A 26133-nucleotide genomic window follows, 5' to 3' on the forward strand; every position below is an offset into this window, starting at 1 on the left:
AAGTCCTGTCCACGTAGGTGCACGTGTAATGCGACCGGAGTCGCTGGGTAAATGGCGCTGCATGCCCATATAGACTGCTCAGGAGGGTTGATCCCTTCAAGATTTTTGTTGCCCCATCTGAGAGCAGCATAAAGTAGGGCAGAGGCGTTGATCTGAAAACCATGTCACTTAATAAGTTTCTTGCTGTAGTTTTGAAATATCTCAGTTTTATCTGCTGCAGCTCTGCTAGTCCTCTCAGTGATGAGCTACTTGAATATGATACGAGCTCTGGCTAATCAGAAGTTGTGGGGTTAGACAGAGCTTATCACTGTGCCCGGCAGAGCTGTGTCATATAAAATCTCCTGATCTCAGCTCCGGCCATAGCTGGATATAAACAGTTGCGGAGAGGAGCATCACAGCTCTGATAACTGTTTAGTGGCTCCTGCTGAGTACTGTCCATCAACTCTGATTCATTTGAATAGGAAAGGAAGTACCACCTGGCAGGAGACATGAAACAGTTATTGCAGTGAAACCCTACAGCTAAATAGTAACTCTGAATGGTAGTAATTACATAAGATAATGGTGGAATAAATAAGAATAATCTCTCACTTGTTAGATACTCTGTCCTGGAGGTGAGTTAGCATCGCAAAGTTGCTCCGCACAGTTCTCAGGCTGGCCAGAACCTAGAACAAATCCAAAATGTATACAATTACCCGGCCAATTGCTAACAGAAAAGTCAATCTTTGCTTTTCCTCTGAGGGAAAACTATTCGGTATAACTTTTTAAGCTACAGAAACCCATCATAATATATGACCGGGCTGTGCAGATTTTATTCTCGCCCTAATTATAATTTTCAGAGAACTATCAAAAATATATCAAAGGTCTCTTAGAGCAGACAAAAATATTTTAATAGGGCAAGGTTCTGGATTTGGGGGCCAGTTCACATAAAGGTGGTAATTAAGATTGAATCCATAGGGTATACTAGTCCCCCACCAGGGAATACCAAGGACAGGAGCTGAACCCTGGGCCATTTGACCTATCGGACTGGAACGCTTTGCCACAGTATGCCAACAACAGTGGTAAGACCTCATCTCTTTGCTTGATCACTATGGGAAACAGTTTTTTCTTATTTTTTTAGTAGCTCATTTAATATTGTTCCACGTAAAGCATTTTGTTGGGGAAACACTTTTGCAGCTTTTGGCTTACACATACTGATGTAAAATGCTGACCAAATACTGACCGTGTGACGGCAGCCTTACACTTCGCCATAGAACTTTACAAGCATCCCGTATCCCAGCAATGGCAAACATTTGCCTTCACCGAATACAGATTTTACCCATGCATGGAGAGTTTTGAGAATAATTGATCGGTACAACTCTTATATAGTATTCAGAATTCTGTTTTAAAGTGTAATGAATAAATTAAAAAAAAAAAAAAAAATCCCATTAAAAAGAACTTTTAACCCCAGATTTCATTTTCAAAAGGACTAATAGGAGAATCAACAGCCCTTAAATTTTTACGTATTTATTTCCAAGATTGGAAACGCCCTATTTGTAGTTGTACACTACTGTTTGGGCGCACATCACGGCTCAGAAGGGATTTATGCCCCCGATACTCCCCTGGCTGCAAAATAAATAAAACAACTCATCATGCATGTGCCTCGATGCTTCATTCATAATCGATGGCATTGACAAACATGGCAGAGTATTATGCTCAGTTATCATTATCACTCCAAAGGACAATAAATGGCTCGTGCATGACCAGCCACTGCTTCCTCTCCACGGCCTGAAGTCCCTTTTTGTGATGATCAGTGGGGGCCCTACCCTATCTACCAATTGTCACCCACCCAGTGGATAGTTGGTAATTATGAATTGGGAAGCCCCTTTAATACGTGACACGAACCCTCAGTGGTAGGAATTAATCATTGCCCCTACACTAGTTTTCTGGCAAAAAAAAAGGCCATAGAATATGTTCAATAATGTTCTATGTATGGCTAGAAATATATTACTCACCTGTGCGAAAGGGGTCACGATCATGTCTTCTCCATGCCTAATCAACAATAACAACAGATAACAATGAGATCATTTTCCTGCCATCGTTTTTCCTATGAAGCTTAGATCAGGGGTGTCAAACTGCATTCCTCGAGGGCTGCAAACAGGTCATGTTTTCAGGATTTCCTTGTACTGCACAGGTGATAATTTAATCACCTACACAGATAATGAGTTGGTGATTAAATTATCACCTGTGCAGTACAAGGAAATCCTGAAAACATGACCTGTTTGCAGCCCTCGAGGAATGCAGTTTGACACCCCTGGCTTAGATGTTTTACACTTTTTTACTGTCAATGTATTTTACTCTGTAGCGGCTGAGAAAGCCGGTCTGCCACTGATACTCACAAGTCGCTGGCAATAGATGAATTCCTTGACATGGCTTTTGGAGAAAGGTCATAGTCACTGTCAGAACGGTAAAGAAAAGACTCTCTCCTCTGGCTGTGGGGAAAGTTGCCCTGCAGAACCAGACCTGAGCCCGGACTGGCTTGGGAGTCCAAGGGGCTTCTGCCTGCTGATAAGCCATTTTCAACATCAAAGCTGAAAAAGAGGTAAAGGGAAAAAAAAAACAATAATTAGTCATTTTATTTTTTAATAATCTTTATTTATATTTTCATGTTTTGCTGGGAAGAATGATATTTTGACTGCTAGACTATTTGTATACAGTAACGTTATTTTTCTGGTCTTATATGTATAAATGTGTTTATGTCTTTTCAATACTTCCATTAAACAAGGTACTTTTATTAGGCCAAAGGAGCCATATTGGCTGTGGCTTTTCCTTTAGCTTTTAGAAACTGATGACAAACTAAGAAACCACATCTGGAGATATGGGATGTTGTTAGTGCAATTTGAAAAATTAAAATGACAATGGATTTTTGGGCACACAGCGATATTTTATTGTGCACAAATACTTTTTAGACATAAAACTGGGATATTAGATTTGTTAAAGAGAATCCATCAGCAGGTTTTTGCAACAGAATCTGATAGGAGTGTGATGTAGGGGCAGATAGCCTGATTCCAGTGATGTATCACTTACTGGACTGCTTGGTTGAGATTTTATAGAATCCCTGTTTTCTCTATATATGTAGTAGTGGTCAGATTGCTGAGCTGTGTATAACCCCGTCCACACCCTTGTGTCAATGTACACTGTCAAAAAGATGCCAATCTGTAGTGAGGGTTGGGTTACACAGATTAGCCTGACTGCCTTGCATGGGACACCTAGTCCTCTAGTGATAATCTCCAGCTGATAAAACACTGACTGTATTGAAACTACAGCAACTGTTGAGCCAGTGTTCCTCTCAGATTTAATAGCCAAAAAACCACTGACAAGATTCCATGTAGTAAGACATCATCTGTTGGATGAGAATCAGGAGACCCCCATATAAATTAGAAAGTCTGATGATCTCGCCAATGTAGACAGGTTTGGCCGACTTTAGTCTAAGGTGTTGGGGGCCTTAAAACTTCGAAAATGTTCACATTATCATTAGATGATTGATTTAAATAACAATTTAGTGGTTAAACTGGTTGTAAAGTGGAAGAAATGATATTACCGTATTTTGATCTACAAACAAAACAATTGAAAGTTTTGAAAACAAAAGTAACTCAATTTATGTCTATTATACACCGCTCCCCTGTTAAAAAAAGGGGAGCGTAGCAAGAGCAGAATGACCAAACTGTCTGAGGCACACTGGACTGAAATATATCTATCTATCTATCTATCTATCTATCTATCTATCTATCTATCTATCTATCTATATATACCCATCAAATATACATATACACATCAAAATGTGTGCTTGGTTTTGCATGTTTTCAAAGCCCTGAAAAGAAGGAAGGGTAGGCATGTCCTTACTGCTGTGTTTTATGTTAGGAACAGGCTCGGACTGGCCCACAGGAGAACAGGAGAATCCTCCGGTGGGCCCCTATGCAAGAGTAAGCCATTTACCCCAAACATGAGCAGCCATTGACCAATACATTCATTCACTATGTACGTACAAACTATGGTACTTATTTTATTTTTTTATATAAAAGCAGAAGTACGGTAAATTTGTGAAAAAGGGTAATATAATATTTGCATTAAGCTGAACAGTGGCCCCCAAGTCAATGTTACTGGTGGTCCCTTGCCACCCAAGTCCAACACTGGTTAGGGAGATTATACTGGGTTTTGGTAGTAGTAAGCCTTATTCGCTGTTACTACCACTACCCTTCCAGTTGTTAAAAAAAAGTACTAACTTCTATGAATAATCTGATTTAGGTCCAAACCCCTTTCATTCCTGTTTGTGTTGAAATGAGCGAAGAAAGAACATGCTGCATCGGACCACGAGAGCGATCAAAGCAGTCGAGAATATTTTAGGAGATGTCCGTGCTGGTCCTGTGGAACGCGGTGACCTACCTACTCAAGTGATTGGTAGGGATGGGATAACGTGGGCTGTGTCTTCATGTGAACAGAAAAATCTCTGCTGGGACTTGGGATGTCCTGTAGGATCCACCAATGAGTCTGCAGCGTCACTATAGTATATGCTGCCTTTCTTGCTTTACTCTGCAGCACACATGGATTTTAGGCCACAAGTGGGGCAGATAACGCCTGTGTTTATCCGATGAGACAAATATTTATAAAAGGAGAGATTTTCATTTTCAAAAGATCTTCGTTAGCTTATATAAAACATTACAGATCATGCAGTGAGTAATACACAAGTCCAACATCTTGACCACCACCTCATGCTCCGAAAACACCGAGCTGACGTCTGTAGGACAGATTTAAGGTCACAAACTGGAATTATTATGTTGAAAAGTCACTTAACTTTTCCTTCCCTATCATAGAAAAAAAAAAAAAACGCAAAACCCCGCATTATTAACTCATGCAATCATGTAATGGACCATATACAGTGTTAAATGGCCACCGACCGGCAACTATGCTTTGTTCTCGGCAGCACGAGCTGTGTTTATTCAGGATGCGCTGCCAAGAACGAAGATCTTTTGTGCAGCACCAAAGATCATTTCACCTGACGAACATGCCTTCTGTGTGTTCGTAGGGTGAGCGGCTGACTTTTTAGGTTGCACGACTGTTGTAAAACCAGCGTTTCTAGAAGAAAGTAAATGATGGCTACCGCAACAACACAGGAAAACACCAGTATGTCAAAAAGTAAAACAACTTTAGCTATAACACAAGATTTACTGGTGTATGACTAATTGATTAAAATTCTCTAGTGAGTATATCTGTCATATGAAGACTTAAGATCTGAAAGACGATCTGGAATAAAGGAGCATCAAGATGTTAGAGCAAGAAAGTACAAGGTCAAAAGACTGTATTTATACCTCATGAGACTCAGATGAGATACATCGGTATTTATAGCACATAATGACTATACAAGACAAGATGCATATTCCTTGCTCGGGCACACTTGTGTGATTTACAATCGAGTTCCAACTAGGTATAAATAAGGATCCCTTAGACCCCTGCCATTACCATATTACCAACATTCACTCATGGGATGAAGATAAGACTTAATTTTCTTTAGCTAACACATACTTGCCAAATGTCACTGGCAGAGAGCCCTTTTAACAGCCTGCAATAACCATTCTGCCACCTCACCACCACCCAAGCTGCCACCTCACCACCACCCGAGCTGCTGCCTCACCGCCATTCGAGCTGCCATCTCACCGCCACCCGAGATGCCACCTCACCACCACCCGAGCTGCCATCTTACCACCACCCAATCTGTCGCCTCACCACCACCCGAGCTGCCACCTTACCGTCACCTGAGCTGCCGCCTCACCACCACCCGAGCTGCTGCCTCACCACCACCCGAGCTGCCATCTCACCGCCACCCGAGCTGCCACCTCACCACCACCCGAGCTGCCATCTCACCACCACCCAATCTGTCGCCTCACCACCACCAGAGCTGCCGCCTCACCATCACCAGAGCTGCTGCAACCCCCAACCTTCTGTCTCTTCCTGATTATCCCATAGAATGTAAGTCCGCAAGGACAGGGTCCTCTCCCCTCTGAACAGTCTGTCATTGTAAACCTGTTTACTGCAAATGATATCTATAACCCTGTATGTAACCCCTTCTCATGTACAGCACCATGGAATTAATGGTGCTATATAAATAAATAATAATCTATATATATAATTGTCTAAGGGTTTTTCCGTCTGTCTGTCTGTCTGTCCTGGAAATCCCGGCTCTCTGATTGGTCGAGGCCGCTAGGCCTCGACCAATCAGAGACCGGCACAGCATCGACGTAGAAATCCCGCATCTCTGATTGGTCGAGGCCGCCAGGCCTCGACCAATCAGCGACGGGCACAGCGACGATGATGTCATAAAGGACGTAGAAATCCCGCGTCTGATTGGCGGCCTCGACCAATCAGCAACGGGCACAGCGACGATGATCTCATAAAGGACGTAGACATCTCACGTTTCTGATTCAGCGACGGGCACAGTATCGACGATGATGTCATAATGGTTGCCATGGCGACGATGATGTCATAAAGGTTGCCTCGACCAATCAGCGACGGGCACAGTCTGCCGCGAATTCTGGAATCATCATTGTCCATATACTACGGGGACATGCAGATTCTAGAATACCCGATGCGTTCGAATCGGGCCACAATCTAGTCATAAATAATAACTGTATCTGTACCCCAGGACGTGGATACTGTTGGATAATATGGTGGAGTATGGGACTATTGGCAGCTACATTTTTGGAATCTCCCTAAAGGCACTTCTTAAAAGTTGTCAAGTATGCAGTCCTTATTACATGGTGGGAAAACATATTTTCTCAGTTTATTAAAATGTTGATATCACAGGATAACAATGTTTGTGCCTCGGTACATGTTAGGATTCATATACATCGAGACCGTATGCATGGAGCCTGGACAGAGGCTTATGGAGTACCTGTACAGCACCATACAATGGAGGGCTATTTCCCTAGAAGGAATGCTAGAATGGAACAATACACATTTTTTATCTGCTGATTTAATGCATAATGCAACAGAACTGACTTTGTGATGGACACCCACTCAAGGAAGGGGCCACCACCACACACATAGCAGCTGCTAAGGGGCTCAACCTGGTGCCCTAGGCAAGTACCCCAGAAACTGTTTTCTCAGGGTATAGAATCAATCAAATATTATGGTGGGGCATTATGTGTGGTTGGCAATAAGGGGCAGTATTCCTATGTGTGAGACACGAATTAATATATGGGGAGGCACTTAGGAGGGCCTATTTTTGTGTAGGGCACTAATGAGGGCTGCTCATCTCTCAGCCTTCCGGTGTATCACTGCATTACCAAGTAATACGCTTGATATACAACAGGGGTAGAAGGAGCAGGCCCACGATTTGTATTTTTCACATTGCAGATCAAATTACACAAGTGGGGGATGGGTGTCAGACGTCAGGTGTAAATGAGAGTCATAACCTAAAGCGCCATGGAATAAATGGCGCTATAACAATAAATAATAATAACCTGGGTTAGAAGCCTACTCCGATGTGTTTCCCCAACTCTAAACGAGATTAAATTACCATGCATTGATTGATAGCAATATTACAGTGACCTTTAAAGCCTTGCATTGGTTGTTTTATGTGATATGTATGTCCACCTTTGACCTCTTTTTGACACATGATAAAAGTATTTATTGCAAAGTGTCGTACATGCATGTCCGAGATCATGGTCAGGAGCAATCACCCTAGGAGGCTGACTATGACTGATCGACTCCCCCGCCGCATTGAACTATACTGGCATCTACCGGTACAGTTCAAAGCAATGATGGAAGAGAGAGCATCACCTAATGCTCCCTCTCTCATGATTCCCCGCTCTGCCTCTGACACACTGCGGGTGCGCACGCACTCTCTGTGTGCCAGCCCGCAGTGCAGGTGCTGAGACAGAAGCAGGGAGCAGCGCAGGCACGAGGAGAGGTGAGGAGTGTGGTTTTTTTTTTTACTGGACTGTGGGGCCATTCTTGGGGGGGGAGAGATGCGGGCTGTGTTATATACTACGTGGGCTGTGTTATATGCTACGTGGGCTGTGCTATATACTACGTGGACTGTGATATATGCTACGTGGGCTGTGATATATGCTACGTGGCTGTGCTATATACTACGTGGGCTGTGTTATATGCTAGGTGGCTGTGCTATATACTATGTGGGCTTTGTTATACTACGTGGGCTCTTTTATATACTACGTGGGCTGTTATGCTATGTGGGCTGTGTTATATACTACATGGCTGTGCTATATACTATGTGGGCTGTTATATACTACGTGGCTGTGCTATATACTACGCGGGCTGTGTTATACTATGTGGCTGTGTTGTATACTATGTGGGCTCTGCTATATACTATGTGGGCTGTGTTATATACTACGTGGCTGTGTTATATACTACGTGGCTGTGCTATATACTACATTCCTACGTGGCTGTGTTATATACTACGTGGGCTATGTTATACTACGTGGCTGTGCTATATACTGCGGGGCTGTGCTATATACTATGTGGCTGTGCTATATAATATGCAGGCTGTGTTATAATACGTGGATGTGTTGTATACTACGTGGGCTGTGTTATATAATACGTGGCTGTGCTATATACTATGTGGCTGTGTTATATACTACGCGGGCTGTGCTATATACTATGCGGGCCCTGCTATATACTATACGGGCTCTGTTATATACTATGCGGGCTGTGGTATATACTATGTGGGCTGTGTTATATACTATGCGGGCTGTGCTATATATTATGCGGGCTGTGCTATATACTATGGGGGTGGCTGTGTTATATGCTATGTGGGGTATATTATATTCTACGGGGGAGGCTATGTTATATACTATGTTGTTATGTTATATACTATTGGGGGTATATTATATTCTATGGGGGAGGATGTGTTATATTCTATGGGGGGTATATTATATTCTATGGAGGAAGCTGTGTTATATACTATGTGGCTGTATTATATATTTGGGGGGTACATTATACATTATATTGTATGGGGGAGGCTGTGTTATATACTATGGGGGTACTGTTATGATTAGGCAATTCAGTACCACAGTGAACATAGAGGTCAGAGCACATACAGTGATCTGACAATAATCCAAAAACATAGAACGAGCTCTGAGACGTGGGAACTCTGTTGACCGCAATCCCTAATCCTATCCAACAACACTAGAGGCAGCCGTGGATTGCGCCTAACGCTACCTATGCAACTCGGCACAGCCTGAGAAACTAGCTAGCCTGAAGATAGAAAATAAGCCTACCTTGCCTCAGAGAAATACCCCAAAGGAAAAGGCAGCCCCCCACATATAATGACTGTGAGTAAGATGAAAAGACAAACGTAGAGATGAAATAGATTTAGCAAAGTGAGGCCCGACTTTCTGAACAGAGCGAGGATAGGAAAGGTAACTTTGCGGTCAACACAAAACCCTAAAAACCATGCAAAGGGGCAAAAAGACCCTCCGTACCGAACTAATGGCACGGAGGTACACCCTCTGCGTCCCAGAGCTTCCAGCAAACAAATAGATAAGCTGGACAGAAGAAAAGCAAACAAAATAGCAAAGGAAAACTTAGCTATGCAGAGCAGCAGGCCACAGGAACGATCCAGGAGGAAAACAAGTCCAATACTGGAACATTGACAGGAAGCCAGGATCAAAGCACTAGGTGGAGTTAAGTAGAGCAGCACCTAACGACCTCACCACATCACCTGAGGGAGGAAACTCAGAAGCCGCAGTACCACTTCCCTCCACCAACGGAAGCTTACAGAGAGAATCAGCCGAAGTACCACTTGTGACCACAGGAGGGAGCTCTGCCACAGAATTCACAACAGGGTACATTATATTCTATGGGGGAGGCTGTGTTATATACTATTTGGGGGGTATATTATATTCTATGGGGGAGGCTGTGTTATATACTATGTGGATGTGTTATATACTATTGGGGGTATATTATATTCTATGGGGGAGGCTGTGTTATATACTATGGAAGGTATATTCTATTCTATGGGGAGGCTGTGTTATATACTATGTAGCTGTGTTATATACTATTGGGGGTATATTATCTTCTATGGGGAGGATGTGTTATATACTATGTGGCTGTATTATATATTTGAGGATACATTATACATTATATTCTATGGGGAAGCTGTGTTATATACTATGGGAATACATTATATTCTATGGGGGAGGCTGTGTTATATACTAGTGGGGGGTATATTATATTCTATGGGTGAGGCTGTGTTATATACTATGGGGGTATAATATATTCTATGGGGAAGGCTGTGTTATATACTATGAGGCTGTCTTATATACTATTGGGGGGGTATATTATACTCTATGGGAGAGGCTGTGATATATACTATGGGGGGTATATTATCTTCTATGGGGGAGGATGTGTTATATACTATGTGGCTGTATTATATATTTGAGGGTACATTATACATTATATTCTATGGGGAAGCTGTGTTATATACTATGGGAATACATTATATTCTATGGGGGAGGCTGTGTTATATACTAGTGGGGGGTATATTATATTCTATGGGTGAGGCTGTGTTATATACTATGGGGGTATAATATATTCTATGGGGGAGGCTGTGTTATATACTATGAAGCTGTCTTATATACTATTGGGGGGGTATATTATACTCTATGGGAGAGGCTGTGATATATACTATGGGGGGTATATTATATTCTATGGGGGAGGCTGTGTCATATACTATGTTTCTGTATTATATATTTTGGGGGGGTACATTATACATTATATTCTATGGGGAGGCTCTGTTATATACAGTACTATGGGGGGTACATTATATTCTATGGGAGAGTCTGTGTTATATACTATGGGGGGCTGCGTTATATTTTATGGGGGGCTACATTATATATTATGGGGAGGTGGGCTGTATTGTATTCTATGGTGGGCTACATTATATTCTATGGTTCTATAGTTCTTTGGTGGTGTGAACAGGTTTCTACAGACTTGTTCACTGTGCAAGTGGCCCATGTGTTTTTTTGGTTCTATAATTGTTCTCTTGTTTCTACAAGACTGGGGAATTCACCACTCTGTGGGTCATTTGCATTGTAGCTGTCCCATCATGCACGTCCACATGGATATATTTTCTCTCTAAACCCTGCTTATACAGGTACTATACAGATGATCAGGTTTTTAAATACATCAGATAGAGATTATATACATTAGATAGGACTGCTCTATTATGGGTATACCTTGGCGATTGGTGGAGCAGCTTAACCCCTTAGTGACAGAGCCAATTTGGTACTTAATGACCGAGCCAATTTTTGCAATTCTGACCACTGTCACTTTATGAGGTTATAACTCTGGAACGCTTAAAAAGATCCCGCTGATTCTGAGATTGTTTTTTCGTGACATATTGTACTTCATGTTAGTGGTAACATTTCTTCGATATTACTTGCGATTATTTATGAAAAAAAACGGAAATATGGCGAAAATTTTTAAAATTTCCCACATGTCTACTTTACATCAGCACAATTTTGGAAACAAAATTTTTTTTTGTTAGGGAATTATAAGGGTTAAAAGTTGACCAGCAATTTCTCATTTTTACAACACCATTTTTTTTTAGGGACATAGTAACATAGTAACATAGTAACATAGTTAGTAAGGCCGAAAAAAGACATTTGTCCATCCAGTTCAGCCTATATTCCATCATAATAAATACCCAGATCTACGTCCTTCTACAGAACCTAATAATTGTATGATACAATATTGTTCTGCTCCAGGAAGACATCCAGGCCTCTCTTGAACCCCTCGACTGAGTTCGCCATCACCACCTCCTCAGGCAAGCAATTCCAGATTCTCACTGCCCTAACAGTAAAGAATCCTCTTCTATGTTGGTGGAAAAACCTTCTCTCCTCCAGACGCAAAGAATGCCCCCTTGTGCCCTTCACCTTCCTTGGTATAAACAGATCCTCAGCGAGATATTTGTATTGTCCCCTTATATATTTATACATGGTTATTAGATCGCCCCTCAGTCGTCTTTTTTCTAGACTAAATAATTCTAATTTCGCTAATCTATCTGGGTATTGTAGTTCTCCCATCCCCTTTATTAATTTTGTTGCCCTCCTTTGTACTCTCTCTAGTTCCATTATATCCTTCCTGAGCACCGGTGCCCAAAACTGGACACAGTACTCCATGTGCGGTCTAACTAGGGATTTGTACAGAGGCAGTATAATGCTCTCATCATGTGTATCCAGACCTCTTTTAATGCACCCCATGATCCTGTTTGCCTTGGCAGCTGCTGCCTGGCACTGGCTGCTCCAGGTAAGTTTATCATTAACTAGGATCCCCAAGTCCTTCTCCCTGTCAGATTTACCCAGTGGTTTCCCGTTCAGTGTGTAATGGTGATATTGATTCCCTCTTCCCATGTGTATAACCTTACATTTATCATTGTTAAACCTCATCTGCCACCTTTCAGCCCAAGTTTCCAACTTATCCAGATCCATCTGTAGCAGAATACTATCTTCTCTTGTATTAACTGCTTTACATAGTTTTGTATCATCTGCAAATATCGATATTTTACTGTGTAAACCTTCTACCAGATCATTAATGAATATGTTGAAGAGAACAGGTCCCAATACTGACCCCTGCGGTACCCCACTGGTCACAGCGACCCAGTTAGAGACTATACCATTTATAACCACCCTCTGCTTTCTATCACTAAGCCAGTTACTAACCCATTTACACACATTTTCCCCCAGACCAAGCATTCTCATTTTGTGTACCAACCTCTTGTGCGGCACGGTATCAAACGCTTTGGAAAAATCGAGATATACCACGTCCAATGACTCACCGTGGTCCAGTCTATAGCTTACCTCTTCATAAAAACTGATTAGATTGGTTTGACAGGAGCGATTTCTCATAAAACCATGCTGATATGGAGTTAAACAGTTATTCTCATTGAGATAATCCAGAATAACATCCCTCAGAAAACCTTCAAATATTTTACCAACAATAGAGGTTAGACTTACTGGCCTATAATTTCCAGGTTCACTTTTAGAGCCCTTTTTGAATATTGGCACCACATTTGCTATGCGCCAGTCCTGCGGAACAGACCCTGTCGCTATAGAGTCACTAAAAATAAGAAATAATGGTTTATCTATTACATTACTTAGTTCTCTTAGTACTCGTGGGTGTATGCCATCCGGACCCGGAGATTTATCTATTTTAATCTTATTTAGCCGGTTTCGCACCTCTTCTTGGGTTAGATTGGTGACCCTTAATATAGGGTTTTCATTGTTTCTTGGGATTTCACCTAGCATTTCATTTTCCACCGTGAATACCGTGGAGAAGAAGGTGTTTAATATGTTAGCTTTTTCCTCGTCATCTACAACCATTCTTTCCTCACTATTTTTTAAGGGGCCTACATTTTCAGTTTTTATTCTTTTACTATTGATATAGTTGAAGAACAGTTTGGGATTAGTTTTACTCTCCTTAGCAATGTGCTTCTCTGTTTCCTTTTTGGCAGCTTTAATTAGTTTTTTAGATAAAGTATTTTTCTCCCTATAGTTTTTTAGAGCTTCAATGGTGCCATCCTGCTTTAGTAGTGCAAATGCTTTCTTTTTACTGTTAATTGCCTGTCTTACTTCTTTGTTTAGCCACATTGGGTTTTTCCTATTTCTAGTCCTTTTATTCCCACAAGGTATAAACCGCTTACACTGCCTATTTAGGATGTTCTTAAACATTTCCCATTTATTATCTGTATTCTCATTTCTGAGGATATTGTCCCAGTCTACCAGATTAAGGGCATCTCTAAGCTGTTCAAACTTTGCCTTCCTAAAGTTCAATGTTTTTGTGACTCCCTGACAAGTCCCCCTAGTGAAAGACAGGTGAAACTGCACAATATTGTGGTCGCTATTTCCTAAATGCCCAACCAGCTGCAGATTTGTTATTCTGTCAGGTCTATTAGATAGTATTAGGTCTAAAAGTGCTGCTCCTCTGGTTGGATTCTGCACCAATTGTGAAAGATAATTTTTCTTGGTTATTAGCAGAAACCTGTTGCCTTTATGGGTTTCACAGGTTTCTGTTTCCCAGTTAATATCCGGGTAGTTAAAGTCCCCCATAACCAGGACCTCATTATGGGTTGCAGCTTCATCTATCTGCTTTAGAAGTAGACTTTCCATGCTTTCTGTTATATTTGGGGGTTTGTAACAGACCCCAATGAGAATTTTGTTACCATTTTTCCCTCCATGAATTTCAACCCATATGGACTCGACATCCTCATTCCCTTCGCTAATATCCTCCCTTAAAGTGGACTTTAGACAAGACTTTACATAGAGACAAACCCCTCCTCCTCTCCGATTTTTACGATCCTTTCTAAACAGACTGTAACCCTGTAAGTTAACTGCCCAGTCATAGCTTTCATCTAACCATGTCTCGGTTATTCCCACTATGTCAAAGTTACCTGTAGATATTTCTGCTTCTAGTTCTTCCATCTTGTTTGTCAGGCTTCTGGCGTTTGCGAGCATGCAGTTTAGAGGATTTTGTTTTGTTCCAATCTCCTCACTGTGAATTGTTTTAGAAATGTTCTTACCTCCCTTCTGAGTATGTTTTCCTGGGTCGTCTTTGTTCGAGTCTAATGTTTTTCTTCCCGTCCCCTCTTCTTCTAGTTTAACGCCCTCCTGATGAGTGTAGCGAGTCTTCTGGCGAATGTGTGTTTCCCAGGTTTGTTGAGGTGTAGTCCGTCTCTGGCGAGGAGTCCATCATACCAGTAATTCACACCGTGGTCCAGGAATCCAAATCCTTGTTGTCTGCACCATCGTCTTAGCCAGTTGTTTGCATCAAGGATCCTGTTCCATCTCCTGGTGCCATGCCCGTCTACTGGAAGGATAGAAGAAAAAACTACCTGTGCATCCAGTTCCTTTACTTTCTTCCCCAACTCTTCAAAGTCCTTGCAGATTGTCGGTAGGTCCTTCCTTGCCGTGTCATTGGTGCCAACATGTATCAGAAGAAATGGGTGGACGTCCTTGGAGCTGAAGAGCTTTGGTATCCTATTGGTCACATCCTTGATCATCGCACCTGGAAGGCAGCATACTTCTCTTGCAGTTATGTCCGGTCTGCAGATGGCTGCTTCGGTGCCTCTCAGTAGTGAGTCTCCCACCACCACCACTCTTCGTTGCTTCTTGGCTGTACTTTTTGCTGTCACTTGTTGCTGTGTGCCCTTTTCTTTTTTGCTTGCTGGTATTGCTTCATTCTTAGGTGTGCCATCTTCATCCTCTACAAAGATTTGATATCGGTAATGGGACCACATCACATTTGAAGTCATTTTGAGGGGTCTATATGATAGAAAATACCCAAGTGTGACACCATTCTAAAAACTACACCCCTCAAGGTTCTCAAAACCACATTCAAGAAGTTTATTAACCCTTTATGTGCTTCACAGGAACTGAAACAATGTGGAAGGAAAAAATGAACATTTAACTTTTTTTTGCAAACATCTTAATTCAGAACCATTTTTTTTTATTTTCACAAGTGTAAAAACAGAAATGTAACCATAAATTTTGTTATGCAATTTCTCCTGAATACGCCAATACCCCATATGTAAGGGTAAACCACTGTTTGGGCGCACCGCAGAGCTTGGAAGTAAAGGAACGCCGTTTTACTTTTTCAATGTAGAATTGGCTGGAATTGAGATTGGACGCCATGTCGCGTTTGGAGAACCCCTGATGTGCCTAAACAGTGGAAACCCCCCACAAGTGACCCCATTTTGGAAACTAGACCCCTTAAGGAACTTATCTAGATGTGTGGTGAGCACTTTGAACCCCCATGTGCTTCACAGAAGTTTATAATGTAGAGCCGTGAAAAAAAAAATCGCATTTTTTCTACAAAAATGATCTTTTTGCCCACAAATTTTTATTTTCACAAGGGTAACAGGAGAAATTAGACCACAAAAGTTGTTGTGCAATTTCTCCTGAGTACGTCGATACCCAGTATGTGGGGGTAAACCACTGTTTGGGCACACCGCAGAGCTTGGAAGAGAAAGAGTGCCGTTTTACTTTTTCAATGTAGAATTGGCTGGAATTGAGATCGGACGCCATGTCGCGTTTGGAGAGCCCCTGATGTACCTAAACAGTAGAAATCCCCCACAAGTGACCCCATTTTGGAAACTAGACCCCCCATGGAACTTATCTAGATGTGTGGTGAGAACTTTGAATGCCCAAGTGCTTCACAGAAGTTTAGAATGCAGAGTCGTGAAAATAAAAAATATTTTTTTTTTCCACAAAAAAGATATTGTAGCCCCCAAGTTTTTATTTTCACAAGGGTAACAGGAGAAATTGGACTGCAATAGTTGTTGTCCAATTTATCCCGAGTACGCTGATGCGCCATATGTGGGGGTAAACCACTGTTTGGGCGCACGGCAGAGCTTGGAAGGGAAGGAGCGCCTTTTTGGAATGCAGACTTTGATAGAATGGTCTGTGGGCATTATGTTGCGATTGCAGAGCCCCTGATGTGCCTAAACTGTAGTAACCCCCCACAAGTGACCCCATTTTGGAAACTAGACCCCCCAAGGAACTTATCTAGATGTGTGGTGAGAACTTTGAATGCCCAAGTGCTTCACAGAAGTTTAGAATGCAGAGTCGTGAAAATAAAAAATATTTTTTTTTTCACAAAAAAGATATTGTAGCCCCCAAGTTTTTATTTTCACAAGGGTAACAAGAAAAATTGGACCCCAGAAGTTGTTGTCCAATTTATCCTGAGTACGCTGATGCCCCATATGTGGGGGTAACCCACTGTTTGGGCGCACGGCAGAGCTCAGAAGGGAGGGAGCACCATTTGACTGCAAAATTGGCTGTCGTGTTTGGAGACCCCCTGATGTAACTAAACAGTGGAAACCCCCCAATTCTAGCTCCAACCCTAACCCCAACACACCCCTAACCCTAATCCCAACCTGATCCATAATCCTAATCACTAACCCTAACCATCATCACAACCCTTACCCCAAAACAACCCTAATGTCAACCCTAACCATAACCCCAATCAAAACCCTAAATCCAACACACCCCTAATCCTAATCTCAACCCTAACCTCAAACCTAACCCTAATCCCAATACACCCCTAATCACAACCCTAACCCTAATCACAACCCTAACCTTAACCCTAATCACAAACCTAACCCTAATCCCAAGCATAACCCTAATGCCAACCTTAACCCTAATACCAACCCTAATCCAAACCCTAACCCTAATCCCAACTCTAACCCTAACTTTAGCCCCAACCCTAGCCCTAACTTTAGCCCCAACCCTAACCCTAGCCCTAAGGCTACTTTCACACTTGCGTCGTTTGGCATCCGTCGCAATCCGTCGTTTTGGACAAGAAACGGATCCTGCAAATGTGCCCGCAGGATGCGTTTTTTGCCCATAGACTTGTATTGCCGACGGATCGTGACGCATGGCCACACGTCGCGTCCGTCGTGCACTGGATCAGTTGTGTTTTGGCGGACCGTCGGCACAAAAAAAGTTCAATGAAACGTTTTTTTGTACGTCGCATCCGCCATTTCTGACCGCACATGCGTGGCCGTAACTCCGCCCCCTCCTCCCCAGGACATAGATTGGGCAGCGGATGCGTTGAAAAACTACAGCCGCTGCCCATGTTGTGCACAATTTTCACAACGTGCGTCAGTATGTCGGGCCGACGCATTGCGACGGCCCCGTACCGACGTAAGTGTGAAAGAATCCTAACCCTAAATTTAGCCCCAACCCTAACCCTAAATTTAGCCCCAACCCTAAATCTAAATTTAGCCCCAACCCTAGCCCTAACCCTAGCCCTAACTCTAGCCCTAACCCTAGCCCTACCCCTACCCGTAACCCTAGCCCTAAACCTAGCCCTAACCCTACCCCTAACCCTAGCCCTAACCCTACCCCTAACCCTAATTTTAGCCCCAACTGCTGTTCTCCTGCCGGCCAGCAGATGGAGACAGATGGCGGGCGCACTGCGCATGCGCCCGCCATTTTCTTTTGCCGGCGGCCAGGAGGAGCAGCAGGAGGATCCAGGGACGCAGGTGAGTATTGTAGGGTCCCCGAATCCCCCTATTTCTCTGTCCTCTGATGTGCGATCACATCAGAGGACAGAGAATTACACTTTACTTTTTTTTTTTTTTTTTTGCGGTCGCCGGTTAACAGTTAATTACCGGCGATCGCAAAACAGGGGTCGGTAAAACCGACCCAGATCATGCTTTTTGGGGTCTCGGCTACCCCCAGCAGCCGAGACCCCAAAGATTCTCGCGGGGCCAGACGGCGGGCGCACTGCGCATGCGCCCGCCATTTTTAAGATGGCGGCGCCCACCGGGAGCCACGAGGAGCACCGGGGGAGATAGGTAAGTATTGGGGGGCCACCTGGGACCCCTTTTCTCTGTCCTCCGATGTGCGATCACATCGGAGGACAGAGAAATTATATAGAGATCGCTTTTTTTTTTTTTGCGATCGCCGGTAAATGGTTAATTACCGGCGATCGCAAATGCGGGGTGGGTAAAAAAAACCCCGAATCATGTTCTCTGGGGTCTCGGCTACCCCCGGCAGCTGAGACCCCGGAGAAAATCCGACTCTGGGGGGCGCTATTTACTTTTTCCACAGCGCCGTTAATTAACGGCGCTGTGGTTTAAGTACCCTTAGCGGCCGCCGTTAAAAGGCGTATCGGCGGTCGCTAAGGGGTTAACATACTTTTTTTGCAAAAAAAGTATTAACTAAATACCCTGTATTTCTTTCATTTTTTGACTAGCACTTGCTTATTTACTGTGACTTTTTTTACAACAGAGTATTTTTGACCTCGCTGTGCTCTTTTGTGTCTTCAAGTTCTTTGGTGGTGTGAAAAGGTTTCTACAGACTTGTTCACTGTGCAAGTGGCCCATGTGTTTTTTTTGTTCTATTATATTCTATGGGGGCTGTATTAGATTTTATGAGGGATGATTGCATCATACTCTTTGATGGGGCTACATTATATTCTATGGGGAGGTGGGCTGTATTCTATTCAGGGCTACATTATATTCTATTGGGGATTGTATTATATTTATACTCTATGAGGGGTGATTGCATCATACTCTATGAGGGGGCTACATTATACTATATGAGGGGGGCTGCATTATATTCTATGGGGGTTACATTATACTCTGGGGTGGCTGCATTATACTCTGTGGGGTGGTGGCTGCATTATACTATATGTGGGCTGCATTATACTGTATCGATGACTATGGTGAGTACAATATACTATATGAAAAACTATGGGGTGCATTATACTATGGGAAACTAATTGTACTACATGGATGACTATGGTGGTGCATTATACTATATGGAGCACTGTGAGGAGTGTGTTATGCTATATGGAGGACTATGAGGAGTATATTATACTATGTGGAGGACTGAGCAGTGTATTTTAATATATGGAGGGCTATGAGGAGTGTATTATATTATATGGAAGACTGTGGGAAGCATATAATACTATATGGAGGACTGAGGAGAGTATTATACTATGTGGAGGACTATGGGGTGTATTATACTAAACAAGCAAAATGCTGCATATTCATCAAGTGATTGGATTGTTTATGCCGGAACAAAAATAATTGCTCTCAGCAGCACATTGCCAATGTAAACTGTAGATGTGCTGCTGATAACATTATACTATATAGTGATCTGTTAGTGATCTACTAGTGATCATTCTGTCCCCATCATTATTCTTCAGCCGGTGTAAAGAGGCTGGGAAGCGTTGAACGACTTCAATATTGTCGATCACACTCATTTAGCGGCCTGAACTCAGCGCATGTATATACAACCGAAATGCTTCTGTGTGATGTGCAATATGTTAGCATTTGGGGCCCCATTTTAAACTTTGCCTAGGGCCCCACTTTGCATAAAACTGGCCCTGAGTGAGCCCTAGGTTACATACGCTGTTGAAATGTTCATCAGAGATCTCCATTTGGCCGCCCACTGCCCTGAACGTTTGGCCCATGCTGCCCTCGCAACCCACCCTACCTGAACCTGAACACTCCCCCACACTTCACTCGTTGACACTGGACTCCCTCTAACCAGGAAGTGCTCCAATTTTTACTGTACATCAACATAATACAGCCCCTGGCAAAAATTATGGAATCACCGGCCTTGGAGGATGTTCATTCAGTTGTTTAATTTTGTACAAAAAAAGCAGATCACAGACATGGCACAAAACTAAAGTAATTTCCAATGGCAACTTTCTGGCTTTAAGAAACACTAAACGAAATCAAGAACAAAAAATGTGGTAGTCAGTAATGGTTACTTTTTTAACCAAGCATAGGGGGAGAAATTATGGAATTGCTCAATTCTAAGGAAAAAATTATGGAATTACTCTCTAAATTTTCATACTGAAAAATAACACATGCATCAAACTAGATCTGCTCGTTAGTCTGCATCTAAAAAGTAGTGATCACACTTTGGAGAGCTGTTGCACCAAGTGGACTGACATGAACCATGGCTCCAACACGAGAGATGTCATTTGAAACAAAGGAGAGGATTATCAAACTCTTAAAAGAGGGTAAATCATCACGCAATGTTGCAAAATGTTTACAGTCAGCTGTGTCTAAAATCTGGACCAAATACAAACAACATGGGAAGGTTGTTAAAGGCAAACATACTGGTAGACCAAGGAAGACATCAAAACGTCAAGACCGGAAACTTAAAGCAATATGTCTCCAAAACAAGAAATGCACAACAAAACAAATGAGGAACGAATAGGTGGAAACTGGAATCAACGTCTGTGACCAAACTGTAAGAAACCGCCTAAAGGAAATGGGATTTACATACAGAAAAGCTAAACGAAAGCCATCATTAACACCTAAACAGAAAAAAACAACGTTACAATGGGCTAAGGAAAAGCAATCATGGACTATGGATGACTGGATGAAAGTCATATTGAGTGATGATTCACGAATCTGCATTGGGCAAGGTGATGTTTCTGGAACTTTTGTTTGGTGCCGTTCCAATGAGATTTATAAAGATGACTGCCTGAAGAGAACATGCAAATTTCCACAGTCATTGATGACATGGGGCTGCATGTCAGATAAAGGCACTGGGGAGATGGCTGCCATTACATCTTCAATAAATGCCACAAGTTTATGTTGATAATTTGGACACTTTTCTTATCCCATCAATTGAAAGGATGTTTGGGGATGATTCAATCATTTTTCAAGATGGTAATGCATCCTCCATAGAGCAAAAATTGTGAAAACATTCCTTGAAAAAAGACACTAAGGTCAATGACATGGCCTGCAAATAGTCCGGATCTCAATCCAATTGAAAATCTTTGGTGGAAGGTGAAGAAAATGGTCCATGACAAGGCTCCAACCTGCAAAGCTGATCTGGCAACAGCAATCAGAGAAAGTTGGAGCCAGATTGATGAAGAGACTGTTTGACACTCATTAAGTCCATGCCTCAGAGACTGCAAGCTGTTATAAAAGCCAGAGGTTGTGCAACAAAATACTAGTGATGTTTTGGAGTGTTTTTTTTGTTTTTTATGATTCCATAATTTTTACCTCAGAATTGAGTGATTCCATAATTTTTCCCCTATGCTTGGTTAAAAAAGTAACCATTACTGACTACCACATTTTTTGTTCTTAATTTCTTTTAGTGTTTCTTAAAGCCAGAAAGTTGCCATTTGAAATGACTTTAGTTTTGTGCCATGTCTGTGATCTGCTTTTTTTCTACAAAATTAAACAACTGAATGAACATCCTCCAAGGCCGGTGATTCCATAATTTTTGCCAGGGGTTGTACAATACTTTACATTAAACCCGTTACTTTTACACATAAAACCGCACAATGGTATACACATAGTGCGGCTGTTGCCTTCAGGCGCAGGAACAGAGTAAGACTGTCCACATCCCTACACTTGCGCAGATCATGGTGAAACAAAGGTCTCCTTGTTCTGTATGCTGTAACAGGAATAAACAAGAAAACGATGATCAGCGAGAACCACCGTGTGTATCTTTCTGCAATGGATTGTGTGTATATACTTGATGAGGTTTAGCACCACCATAGATGAGTATGCTCTCAGGCACTTACGGCCGTCCATTGTCTCTCACTTATGGATGTCTACTAGTGATGATTGAGCACTGAAATGCTCGAGTGCTCTGTACTCAAATCGTGCAGGTCGGACGCTTGGACGTGGTGGACTCGAGCATAACGGAAGTGAATGTGGGCAGTTTTCCACAGGATGGACGGTCTCGCTCTCTCAGTCTCTCCCCCGCTACTAGCAAGGGAATACCCCACTTCATTATGTTGCGCGGCTCCGATGATTTAAGTGAGCTTCTTACGGGGACCCGGGCACTCAAGCACCATGCAATACTTGGCACTGTCCATGCTCGATCAAGTATCGATCAGTGCCGAGGACGCTCACCCTTTGCTAATGTCTACAATTACAATTCTATCGTAATATCAAAGGAATTGCCAGAACGAAACACTTCAGTCTATTTTGAACAGAAGCAAACAATTGCTCACAGAAAAAGAAACTGCCTATTGTAACACGTTATCCGAGTGCATAAATGGACGCTGGGGCAGAGTCACTGGTGAAGTGATGGAGGGGAGATACGTGTCACTGCGCATGATGGCGTCAGTGATGTAAACCAGAGACACTGAGCAGCGTGCGCTCAGGGTCTCCCTGTGAATGGCTATGCCCTGTCTGAGGGCAGTGTGAGAAAGTTCTCCTGCTCGCGGTGCACTCTGACAGGTCCTGGGAGTTCGCGGCCAATGAACTCACTTCACCTTTGTGATGTCAGCGCTCGCGCCGCAGGAAAATTTCCCATCAACTAAGATCCTGCGCAGAACGAGAAAGGACAAAAAAGACCACCCACTATGGGGGGGTGAGAAGGAAGCTTTTATCTGTTTTGAGTGACGAATATTTCCTTTGAAAACAATGTGTAACTGACTTAGACAATTGCTGTATGTAAAAGCTCATGGTAAAATCGCCCTGCACGCGGATGTAAATCAGATGCTAGGTGTGAAAAATCAGATTACACTCGCCTGACACTCGCATGGCACTCATCCGACTCTCCTGCATCAAAATCGGACCGATTTTAAAATCGCTAGTGGACTCCGGCCTAAAAATCATGTTCTCCAGGAAACACATTGCTTATTCATAACTCGGCATGCAATGGAAACCATGTAGTTCACCAGCCTGAAGTCCAGCTCTAATAAAGTGCTGCGCTAATGTAATGACCAGAGGTCCGAATAAGATCCAGTGAGTCACAAACCAAGACCAAGGCAGAAATCTCCAACGGTATTTACTCAAAGGCAAATTAATCAAGGTAATATGGAGAATATTAAGGCAGATGCACCCCAAAGATACACTAATTCAGCAGCAGCTGAAATCACTGTGCCACTCAAAGGTCTCCTGAGAACTGTGTGCTACAACAGACTAGTAAGAAATTTACCTAACAGGCAACTAAAAAACAGGAACAAGTGTAAATTGAATGTAGTGTTATTAAGGGAGCCCCTGGAATGGCACATTGAGTATAACTTACACAACTCTAATATAAGATACACCTCTAAAGTAACAATTTAACACTCTGAGCAGAGATACCCGGGTATCTATAACTATGGTACCGTATCCTGAGATAGATTTCCTCTCAGGCAGGAATCCGCAGAGGCTGTAGCCAGTTCATATCTTCAGCGCCAATAAGTTACAGCAAGCTCCTCTTGTCTTGTCGGACGATGCCGAGCCCAAACGCCGGGGACTTAGTTAGTGGTCTCACGATGTAGTCTCTGCTTCTGTAGCTCCTAGGAATGGTTCCACGACAATCCGTCCGTCTCTGTATCAGCAGTCTGTCCAGACTTGTTCCTCCACTCAATGCACAGGGAATCCACAGACTTCCAAATTCGTACTGGGTTCTTAGCAAAGTCTCCGTCTTTTCTTAGATAAAGGGTTAGCTCCTCTCCAGGAAACGTTAGCAACACAAGTCTCTCACAGAGTTAAACAAAAGGTTAGCTCTTCTCCAGGGGAACGTTAGCAACAAAAAGTCTCTCAAAAGCTTCTTTTCCTCCAAAAATACTTGCAGTAAATCCACACAGTCTCTTTTTAAGATCTCACAGCAGCTTCTCCTTTTCTTCCCGCCTTTTTTCTCTCAGCTCTCACTTCCTACTTTCACTTTACACTCGAGACACTAGACCCCACCCCGCAGCACACATTGTCTCTGGGAGGTCTGTCCTCTGCTGCAACAGGCAAAAACCACAGGGTCCTAGTGCCCTCTCAGTGGGACTACAGTTCACCCTCTTACATGCCACCCCACTAGAGGTTGGCGTCCTCGACATACCTTCCCACTCAAATTCATCTTGAGCATATCGCTGAGGCGGTATTCCTGCCGTAGATCGTGTAGTTCTCCTGAGTCCTACATCAACAGGTGCGACCTTAGAGGGAGCTAGAGTCTCTTCCGTGGTCGTGTTAGTGGGCGTAAGTGGAGTTGTCTCCTCCTGCGGCTCGATGTCCTGTGATACAGCGTCAGGACCAAGCAGTTGACCTGATGCACTCTCCTCAACAACATCCTCCATATCCCCAACATTCTCATCACCCGAGGCCAGATCGGTCACAGGGGGCAAATAAGCAGGCGCAGGAGTAAGCACACCATCAAACTCAAGATCATTCAGAGCTTCCGCCCCTTGGAACATGGCCTCTGGCTCTAGGGGGGTAGGCGCCGAATCTTCAAACCAGCACCGTTGTAACATGTTACGATGCAAATTACGGGTTGGCCCCCCTGTCCCCACCGGTTCGACCTCGTACACTGGAATCTCAGGGTTCACCTGTTTTTTTATCAGATACGGTATCGCCTCCCATCGGTCACTCAGCTTTCCTGACCGTCGTTTTGTCCTCACCAACACTCTGTCCCCCGGAGAGAACAGCTCTGTTTGTACAGGTCGCGTGTCCTTATGGACCACCTGATGCACCACCCTCAACCGCCGCCGATGCTCTCGTATCCACTCGGATGCAGTCCGAAGGGGGGCGGAGGAGGGATCTGGCATGTTCAAATCCTCAATGTCTCGGCCAGGTCTACCAAACATCAACATGTGTGGTGAGTAACCAGTAGTACTGTGCACCCTGTTATTGTAAGCCCACATCAATTCGGGGAGATACTCAGGCCAGCATGTCTGTTGCTGACTCTCTAAGGACCTCAACATTTGCAACAGGGTCCGATTAAAACGCTCACACGCCCCGTTACCCTGAGGGTGGTAAGGCGTTGTTCTCGACTGCTCGATACCATAGAGCTGGTGCAACTGTTTCATCAGCGTCCCCTGAAAGCAGGCCCCTTGATCTGAATGTATTCTCTGCGGACACCCGAACACTTGGAAGAAATGTCGGCACACTGCCTCAGCCGCCGACTTGGCCGTCTGATCTCTTGTCGGCACCGCTACAGCATACTTGGTAAAGTGATCTGTCATCACCAGGCAATAGGAGTACCCTGACGTAGAGTACCCTATCAACACGTAGTCAATCATGAGTAGCTCCAGTGGAGCTGAAGTCTTAATAGACTGTGTGGGAGCCCGCTGCTCAGGGCTTTTGTTGAGCCCACAAATTCGGCACTGCCGACACGCGTCGGCCACCATCCCTCCCAACTCAGGGCAGTAGAGGACTCGCTGCAACCACTGAAGTGTCTTTTCACTTCCAAAATGGGCCCCCTTCTCATGCGCCTCACGAGCGACCACTGGCCCCATCCCCACAGGAATTATCAGTTGGTACCGATGCTGCAGCTCCGATGGCAGGTACACCTTACGATACAAAAGACCTTGCTCCACACACAATTTATCCCATTGTCGAAGGAGTTTCATTCCTTCCATGGACAACTGAGCCTTGTCCTCTGCACTGGGCCAGGCCTTGTTTTGTACCCAACGGCGCACAAGTGCAATGTCCGGATACTCATCCTGGACTCTTGTCCAATCTGAGGGTGTTTTACCCAGGACACAGGGCATCCCGGTGGCCACCCCACTTGAGTGTACCACACTTTGGAAGATAGGTATCTGCCCCAAAGCTGGAGTTTCAGTATCCTCAAGTTGTTCGTCAACATCTTCCCCGGATGACCCAAGGGGCACCCTTGACAATGCATCTGCATTGCCGTTCTCTCGACCAGAGCGAAATTTAATGCGGTAATT

General features: G+C 43.5%; 1 protein-coding gene across 2 annotated transcripts in view; it reads right to left on the bottom strand.

The window, feature by feature from the left end:
- Nucleotides 1-26133, bottom strand: part of PDE4C (phosphodiesterase 4C) — a 238938-nt gene that overhangs the window by 80070 nt on the left and 132735 nt on the right. For both annotated transcript variants that reach the window (XM_069741067.1, XM_069741059.1), the window contains exons 2-4: nucleotides 2376-2567; nucleotides 1992-2028; nucleotides 589-662 (exon numbers count right to left, since the gene is read on the bottom strand). In XM_069741067.1, coding sequence (XP_069597168.1) covers nucleotides 589-662; nucleotides 1992-2028; nucleotides 2376-2567 — 303 coding nt within the window. The remainder of the gene's footprint in view (nucleotides 1-588; nucleotides 663-1991; nucleotides 2029-2375; nucleotides 2568-26133) is intronic.

This window comes from Ranitomeya imitator, chromosome 1 (genome assembly GCF_032444005.1).
Source record: "Ranitomeya imitator isolate aRanImi1 chromosome 1, aRanImi1.pri, whole genome shotgun sequence".
Lineage (NCBI taxonomy): Eukaryota > Metazoa > Chordata > Amphibia > Anura > Dendrobatidae > Ranitomeya > Ranitomeya imitator.